The sequence below is a fragment of the Arvicola amphibius genome, chromosome 9 (assembly GCF_903992535.2).
Source record: "Arvicola amphibius chromosome 9, mArvAmp1.2, whole genome shotgun sequence".
Taxonomy (NCBI): Eukaryota; Metazoa; Chordata; class Mammalia; order Rodentia; family Cricetidae; genus Arvicola; species Arvicola amphibius.
Window position 1 is genome coordinate 20,744,996 of NC_052055.2, and position 8,888 is coordinate 20,753,883.

The 8,888-nt window shown below is 53.5% G+C and overlaps 1 protein-coding gene across 1 annotated transcript; it reads left to right on the forward strand.

Annotated features, from left to right (window-relative positions):
- The first annotated feature begins 778 nt into the window (after positions 1-778).
- On the forward strand, positions 779-8,472 carry Trib1 (tribbles pseudokinase 1). The gene is made up of 3 exons (XM_038343678.2): positions 779-1,663; positions 3,499-3,791; positions 6,126-8,472. The coding sequence occupies exons 1-3, from the start codon at positions 1,304-1,306 to the stop codon at positions 6,589-6,591; spliced, it is 1,119 nt and encodes a 372-aa protein (XP_038199606.1). The 5' UTR covers positions 779-1,303; the 3' UTR covers positions 6,592-8,472.
- The last annotated feature ends 416 nt before the right edge of the window (positions 8,473-8,888 follow it).

The window sequence follows — 8,888 nt, forward strand, 5'->3', positions numbered from 1 at the left end:
ACAGGTCTTCCCCGGAACTACCGCGTGGGGGGGTGAATGACTGATAATGGAACTCATCACCTTTCCTCTCGCCCCTTCCTCCGGCTGTAGCCGCGACTCGGCGGCGCCCACAGCTCCACCGGGAGCTCCCCAAGTGTAAAGCCGCGGGGAGGTCCCACCGGAGTAAAGGCGTGACCGCTGGGTTGCAGCCAGCTGCCGGTGCGGAGCCTGGAGGTGCGCGCGCCGGCCGGGAGCTCGCAATCCATTGTGTTGTGTGAATGATGCGCGCGCACCAATCAGTAGTCGTTTCGCCCCCGCCGCCCCGCCCCTCCCGCCCACTTCCCCGAGACCCTGACGTCACGGGAGCGTTTCCTCCGCCCCCTCCTTCGGCTACCAGCGCGGAGCCCGCGGGCTTGCGGTAGGGTGCGCGCCGCCCGCTACCCAGCCTAGCCCGGGGGGCGTGTGCGCGCGCCCAAGACGGCCCAGGACGCTCCCACCTGCGCCCAGGCGCGCGCTGTCGGGAGCATCCCCAGGCCTCCGGCCACCCCCACAGCCCCGGCTTCCAACTCCATTACCCCTCCCCCAAGTCTCCTCCCTCCGCTCCGGTGACTGTGAGCCGGGCCACGGGGCCGGAGTCGTCGCAGCCACCTCATTGCACAACCCGGCTTCCCAACTGTTTACACAGCCCGGCCTGTGTGTGTGTGTGTGTGTGTGTGTGTGTGTGTGTGTGTGTGTGTGTGTGAGTGAGTATACAGCGTGAGTCACCGGGAGGCGGAGGAGGTGGAGGAAAAGGAGGAGTGCACTGGCCAGGATCAGTGCAGCGCACACACTCATATTCAGTCACTCTCTCTGAGCGCGTCTCGCTCGCTCACACGCCCGGAGCCCAGAAGCGCGCAGGATCCCGAGCGGCGCGGAAAAGTTGTGCCGGCTTTTACTCAAGACTAATTGCTTTGGGAAGTGCGTTTGCTCTGGGAAGCCGCCGAGCCTGCGGAATCCTGTCTTCGAGGCTCAGCACCCGGGAACTCGGGCCGCTTCCACGTCCCGGACTATCCACAGTCTCGGCAACAATAGCGGCCCCCGCCGCCAACGAGGCGCCCAGACCTGGTGCTTGCGGGAGTCTGGAGACCCCAGGCGGCTTCCCCCTCTCGGACGCGTGGCCAGCGTGGTCCTCGTGTGCAACGCCAGCTTACAGGGACGGCTCTCCTTTTGCTCCTCTTGGGGGCCGACCCAAGCTCCATCTGCAAACTCCATCCCGAGGGCTGGAAGAAGTCGCAGCGCGGATCCGGGGATTTACAAAGCCGGGGCCGCTCCGGCCAGGGCCGCGATGCGGGTCGGTCCCGTGCGCTTTGCATTCAGCGGCGCCTCGCAACCCCGGGGTCCGGCTCTACTATTCCCCGCTGCCCGGGCTACCCCGGCCAAACGGCTGCTGGACGCGGACGACGCGGCAGCGGTGGCGGCCAAGTGTCCGCGCCTTTCTGAGTGCTCAAGCCCCCCAGACTACCTCAGTCCCCCGGGCTCGCCCTGCAGTCCGCAGCCTCCGCCCTCCGCGCAGGGAACCGGCGGCAGCTGTGCCAGCGCACCCGGGCCAAGCCGCATCGCCGACTACCTGCTGCTGCCCCTAGCTGAGCGCGAGCATGTGTCCCGGGCGCTGTGCATCCACACCGGCCGCGAGTTGCGCTGCAAGGTAAGCATCCTGGGGCGGGGGTTGCGGGCCTGGGTGGTCTACAGAAGTGCTTGGGTTCCTGCCCACCCGGATCACGCTCCGGCCAGCGCTTGGGTTTGGCAGAGCAGACACGGGCGTTGAGTCTGAGAAGGAGGGATTTTGGTCAGCTTCGTCTTTTTGGAGGTTGAGGGGTTTCCTGTGGAGTGTTAGGGTGAGGGTTCGGCGGTCTAGAGGAAGTGCAGGGTTCAGTTCTTTTATCTCTGTTCTTTTCTTTGGCGCTCAGAGTAGCTAGCGCGTGGCGTTCCTTTTAAGTCTGGAATTGCAATGGATTCCAGGCCCATGCCATTTCCCTGCTCTCATCCCCCCCCCCCCCACACCTCCTCCCCCTGTCCTGGAAGGACGCCCTGCAGTGGGTGCCTCCTTGGGGCTTGGGGCAACTGGCAAGCTCTTTGCCGGAGGTTCACGGACACAGGCTGTGCATAGACGGTGTGGGGCTTTTACCCAGGGGCTTCTGACTTGAACTCCCGCTGGGGCCAGAATACAGCCCACCCCAGGGAGCGGTGGGAGGGGGCCTTAAGCTTGGGGGGGTGCTTCTGGCCTGCGTAGGAGTGCTGAAAAGCTCTCAGGGACTCTCTTTAGTTTGGGACCGGCAATTTTCATTGCAACGTTAGGAGGAATACAACACGAGACGGGATGATCCGGCGGAGAGCGCGTAGCCGAGGACGGCCGCGCAGTCTGCGCTTTGTGAGCCGGACCCTCACACCTCCGGCCCACCCAGAGCTCCACCGACTCCTTTCATTTCCCGGGAGTTAAGCAGCTCCAGGGTTTTCAGCAACTCACCTGAACTCCCCTCTCCCCGCTTGTGCTGCCACCTACTGTCCACCCGCGTGAAATCTCAGATGCATGGTTAAGCCCAGAGAAAGAAAGAAACTCTCTTCTTGGTGGATGAGAACAGTTTCGAGAGAGAAACTTGCGGAGGGGTGGATGGGACGGGAGGAGAGGACAGCAAAGGGATATTTCCCCCCCCCAGTTGGTACCAGAGCAGCCACCTCAGAGGTGGGGTGGGTCTGGGTAATTGTGCAACCCCTTCCAGTTCCGAGCAGATGATAGCTGGATCCAGATGGTGACAGCCCGTGTGTCACCATTTCCAGTTGCGTCTAGGATATGAGTAACCGGACTGAACAAAAGGTCCTTAAAGAGACCAGCCTGCAGCTTCTTAGAGGATTTGCTACCCGTTCTGGGGGTGGGGCAACTAGAGGGGGGGCGTGTAAACAAACATGAGAAACGGCCTTTCAGAGGTGCCCATCCCCTCCTGTGAGAAGGTAACTCCAGGCTGCTTCCACCTGAGTCACAGCCATAGGCAGGTTGCTTAAGGCTGCCAAGTCAGTCTCTCCCTCCCAGTCATCGGTTCCTTCTGACTAATGACAGCTCTGCATGTTTGCTGCCCCTGCTTCCCCATGGAGGCTGCAAAGTCACCACATTCCTTGACTGTGCTGTGCTGAGCCTTCTGGGTTTGCCCGGACACATGCACGTTTAACTGCTGCTTTTCACCCATAGGGGTTCTGGGGTCCCTTCCCTTAGCTACTAACAGCCTTATCTGGTAGGAAGAGCCACATCAGGGAGCTGGCCTTGACTCCCAGGAACTGAAGATCCCCAAAAGACAAAAGGCTTTGGAAGATGCTAGCCCAGATCCCGAGGTGTGACTGGTTTTAAAATTATCATAGCAGTGGAGCTGCATAAGAGGCAGAGAGAATGGAATATCCAAAGGCTGAGAACTTCAATCCAGCTTCATATAGGACTTGGGGGGCAGCTCCTGACTTTCCGGACATCCTAAACAGACTGCATTCTCTCTGCAGGTGTTTCCAATTAAACACTACCAGGACAAAATCAGGCCCTACATCCAGCTGCCATCACACCGAAACATCACCGGCATCGTGGAGGTGGTCCTCGGGGAGAGCAAGGCCTATGTCTTCTTTGAGAAGGACTTTGGGGATATGCACTCCTATGTGCGGAGCCGGAAAAGGCTTCGGGAAGAGGAGGCTGCTCGACTCTTCAAGCAGATTGTCTCCGCCGTTGCCCACTGCCACCAGTCGGCCATCGTTCTGGGGGATCTGAAGCTTAGGAAGTTTGTCTTCTCCACGGAGGAGAGGTGAGCAGCTGTCACAGCACCTCCTGTGGCCTTTTGGAACCAAAAAAAAAAAAAAACACCAAAACAAAAACAACAAAAGCAAAGATACAGGTCATACAGTTAGGTGTGAGCCAGCCAAACTCGGGTCTTCCTGGTTTAGCATTAAGTTCTGCTTCTGGAAATTCATGGTCAGGCTTGGTTCATTCTCTGCTCTGTTGGATGGAGTGTAGTGGAGCCTAGAGACACCCTGGTGCTTTTGTGGATACTGCCTGTTGTCCAAACGCCCTTCCTACTTCTGTCCCAGGTGCAGGCTTTTTTTCCCCTTGTCAGAAAGGTCAGTCTTCTGGGGGGAAAGAAAATACTGACTCCAAGAGGTGGTCAAGTCCTTGGTTCCAGCAAGTGGCTCTTGTGTACCTAGAAGGCATTACAGAGCTAGTTAGGCTCTTGTGTTTGCAGAATTCCATCCGTCCCTACCACACTGCGTTCCTGCTCTATTTCAGCCTGCCCTCCACCCCCATACCCCGTAATAGTTTGTTCACATTCTCTGGTGAGTTTTTAATAATCGCATCAGCTCCATCTTCAGAAAATAACCACATTGAATAATAAATGGAAGTTGGCTAGCATGCCCTGCTAAATATAGTTCTTGGCTTACCTCATAAAGGACAAGATGTGCTTGATAAGGGACTCGGGAGACATTAAGATTTGAAGTGGAGGTTTCACCAAGAGAATTTCGGAACCTGTGTGAGATAGACTGCATAATCCATTCTGTAGACAGACTACATCTGCGGTAGGAAGATGTGAACTATAAAACTGTCCTGTGGGCGTGAGTTGCTTTGTTGAGTATAGTTACACAGGACTTAACCCTACCTGTTCACTTTACCTTTAGCTCCAGGGCCCCCTCAAAAGCCTAGGCTGAAGTCCTCCAAGTATGCATTTGTATCTGACCTTGCACTAACTATTGAAACATCCTGATTAGCAAAGAGAAGCAAACTGTTTGCTGTGAAGAAGTGTCCAGTTCCTGGAATGTGCTTCTTTGATAATAGTGATGCCCCCCCCCTTTTTTTGAAACATGTGCTGCACACCTCCTCACTGGCTTTTGAAATCTGCATTGCACAGGCCAGTGTCATGGGCATAGGGTTTGGTAACCCGAGGGTTAAGCAACGGCAGGCTGACGCTATTCATGTAACCAGCACAGGTGCAGGGTTTTAGTACTACAGGAGCCAATCAGGGGCAGACAGTGTGGGTTGAGTCATATTTTCCGTTTACAGAACCAATGGGTATTTTACATAACAGGGAGGTCATGCTGAGGACACACCGAAGTTAGCACATGTATGCTACACTCCAGGGAACAGGAAGGCTGGAAAAGAAAAAAAAAAAGAAAAGAAAGAAAGAAACCACCAGACCTTTGAGAGGAAAAGGAATTGACCAAACACTTGTGTGTCACTTACAAGTGACTTACTGAAAGAGGCCTGTTTCTCGGAGAAGCAGGCACCGGATATTAGAGGTGTCCCACGTGTGGCTGTGGGGGACCGAGGAGATGTGGGTGGCACCTGCAGCTTCCTAAGCGGTCCTTTGGCCAGAGGTCTTCTAGACTACAGTTTCTTTCTGTTTTAGCCTTGGTCTCTGTGCTTTCCTTCACTTTCTCCAATGACTTCTCCAGCAGAGACTCCTATAGGATAAAGTGTTTCCGGGCCCCGTACTCCTCACATCCGTCAGCCTCTCGTGTTTCTTCCCATAATTTCTCTGTCTTGGCTAAGTGTTCTTTACAGGGAAACAGCCCCCAAAAAACCGCAACCAAGCATTTCCTCTCCTCTTCCCCACTATCGTTATTGCAGATGGGACTCAGGTGAACAAAATTTTCTTAGTGTGGGCAGTAGTGTCGCCAGCCTGGGTAGTCAGTGTCACCGTGAGAAACTAGTGACCTGTAGGATACATAGGCCCTACCTAAGGAAGGAGGCTGCAGATGCATGTTCTTCCCTGACAGCTTTCTTTTGTAGAACATGCCAGTCTTCCCCTGAAACCAGCTCTCTGTTCTGCAATGTGAACTTTGTCAGTTGCGTAACCCTGTTAGGATATCTCTTACAAGCTCTAGCATCATGAATATTATTTGCGACTTTGCATCTTACCCCTCCGCCCCGGGCGCTCTCAATACTTTGCAAATATTTATTGCAGTTTGTATTGGTTTTGTGAAATCGCTAGTCTTGGATGCTTGCAAGCCAACGCTTACTAGATAAAGGGGTAAATGACATTCCTGCGGCCTTGGCTGTCAGTGCCTCCAGGCACTGTTATTGGGAAGGCCTTGTTTTCCCGTGGCAGCTGATCTGAAAATAATCACTCCGTTTCCTTCTCCCACAGAACCCAGCTTAGACTGGAAAGTCTGGAAGATACACACATAATCAAGGGGGAAGACGATGCGCTCTCAGACAAGCATGGCTGCCCAGCCTATGTGAGTCCCGAGATCCTCAACACTACTGGGACCTACTCTGGAAAGGCGGCGGATGTTTGGAGCCTTGGGGTGATGCTCTATACACTTTTGGTTGGACGATACCCCTTTCATGACTCAGACCCGAGTGCCCTTTTCTCCAAAATCCGCCGTGGACAGTTCTGCATTCCTGAGCATGTTTCCCCCAAAGCCAGGTGCCTCATTCGTAGCCTTCTGAGACGAGAACCTTCTGAGAGACTCACAGCTCCTGAGATCTTGCTCCATCCCTGGTTCGAATATGTCTTGGAACCAGGGTATATTGACTCAGAAATAGGAACTTCAGACCAGATTGTTCCCGAGTACCAAGAGGACAGTGACATCAGTTCCTTCTTCTGCTAACCCCCTCCCCCCAAAAAACCTCAGAAACCTCATAATTCTCACACATGGCATTTCCATTTCTAAAGACGGGCAGGCCCTCTTACATGGTGCCATCCAGATTTGGGGACGGAGCACAATTGTCCCCATGGGGCTCAGTGTGGTGCTGCCTCTCTGGGCCGAGTGACTTCATTTGAGCAGAACTCACTCAGATTAGCTGCTCTGCAGAGGTGTCGTCCCCTTCTCCATGAACCGTCCCGTCGTCACGCCTGTCCCAGCGTCGGATACGACGGAGTCCCATGTCTGGAAGCTAATGGAAGAGTGTGGCCATCCCACGTGGTCAGGGGTGATGAACTTGAACATTTGAATGGGAAAGGAAGCACATCACACAGTGGCATTTTAACAAGGTGGCTGATCGGTTGGGGCGACAAACCTGCCATCTTTGAACTTGTCTTTGAAGGTTCTACTTGCTGCTGAGTTTCTCTGACCAGAAGTTTTTCTGTTTTTTTTTTTTTTTTTTTTTTCCCTCACCCTTGCTGTACACTCTCCTCTGACTGCTCCAGTGTTGGAACAGACTGAGACGCTCCGGAGCCTGCCTGAATCCAGACTCTTTCCCCCCAGCATTTGCCAAGACCGCCTATGCAATAATATTGTCTCCCCACTCCCACTCCCCACCCCTGTCTTGGAACCTGTCCTGGGCAGCCATGAAAGCACTCACCAGCTAATTGTGGAAAAATATTGGGAGATTCAAATCCCTGGCTGTTTCAGAACCCTCGAGCTCAGTCAGACAGCAATGTTTTCTTTAAAAATTAATTTGATCCCTTGGTATCTGTTAGCTCTTGAGACTCTCGTCAGACACAGCATTCAGCTTTATGCCTCACCCCAAGACCATCTCGGGGTGGAACGTTTTGTGTCTGAGGACAGGGGTGAGGAGATTCCCACCCTGCTCTCTCAGAAGCATGTGTGAACCATCTTTGGGCTTCAAAGAAAGAATTTGAGACAGTCTTTGGAAGCTTGTCAGACTAATATTCAGAATGAAACTGGACACGGCCATCCCATGGGTATGCTGGATCTCTGGTATCCAGAGTCTTTAGTTTTCCATGGGCTCTTTGGACCTCGTGTGTTGTGTGGCTTGTGACTCCATCTTGATGCTGTCTCTGGCGTGACAGACGTAGCTGGAAAGGACTTTAACGTTCTTCCGATGCAAATTCTGGCTTCTAACTGCCTATCGGAAATCCCCTGCTCCGGCTTCCACAGGTGGGAACCCAACCTCGGCCTGAATGCTTCTGGAGACGGACACTTACTCCCTGCAAGAAACCAAACTTCTCCGGGGAAGCTGCCGGAAGTCGCATTAAAAAAAAAACAAAAAAGAATACAGATGAAATAGCAGTCACTGTCTGGGACAGTGCTTACACCAGGCGGTTAAACGGGTAACAGATATACTGTATTTCGATAAATGGCCCAGAAGCAGGCAGGCGTCTTCAAGGGCTATGCCTAGGCAGACTACTAACCTTGTGAGAATGCCGTGTATACCTCACGTACCGTGTACTTTATATTTGTACATACATTTTACCTTTTATACATATGTCCAGTTGTTGTCGTTTGGCTCTAAGGTTCGTTTTGTCGTCTGTGTCTGTCTGAGGAACCTGTGTGTCCAGAGCCACGTGAAATGTGAATGCCTGTTCAATACGACCTTGACAGGATGGTGGGACTCCGGAGGGAGCAGGGACAGGCCTCGGTTGGGGTTGCCCAGCTCTTGTATCTGTGATCCCTGGCTGAGGACTCGGGCCTGGCCCGGGCATTTGCCTGGACAGCTGGAAACACTAGGTGTCCTGTGGAAAGGTGATAGTGGCACACTGTTGCTGACTTGTAGAGAACTTTTAATAAATCTGGTTTCGTAAAGAACCGTGGTGAGTCTCCTTCGTAGGCACTCTGCCTCCTGTAGCTGTTCCAGGCCGCAAAGACAGGGCCTTTGACTTCAGGGGCTTAGTGTCTCACAGAAGACAGGAGAGTGGTTTTGTGTTTTTTTTTGTTTGTTTGTTTGTTTGTTTTTTTGACAGTAGTCCTGGTTGACGTAATTTGCTGTGCAGACTGAGCTGGCCTTGAACTCACAGAGATTAAAGGCACGTGCCATTATGCCTGCCTAGAATCTGCTTTTTGTGTGTGTGTTGAGCATGTGCTCTTTAGTGGGCAGGACTCAGATGCCAAATGCGGTTTGTGGGTGCTGTGAGCTGGGTTGGAAGCTTTGGAGGGAGCATAACATAGATTTTGGGGTTGAAGAACTGGCTGGCTTTTGACACGCATGGATGATTGACATCTGT

What these genes read in the sequence shown, in the direction of transcription:
- Trib1 (XM_038343678.2), top strand. Translation starts at nt 1,304, where the DNA reads ATGCGGGTCGGTCCCGTGCGCTTTGCATTCAGCGGCGCCTCGCAACCC. An exon ending in GCCGCGAGTTGCGCTGCAAG is followed by an intron (nt 1,664 to 3,498) that starts GTAAGCATCCTG and finishes TTCTCTCTGCAG; the next exon opens with GTGTTTCCAATTAAACACTA. An exon ending in GTCTTCTCCACGGAGGAGAG is followed by an intron (nt 3,792 to 6,125) that starts GTGAGCAGCTGT and finishes CTTCTCCCACAG; the next exon opens with AACCCAGCTTAGACTGGAAA.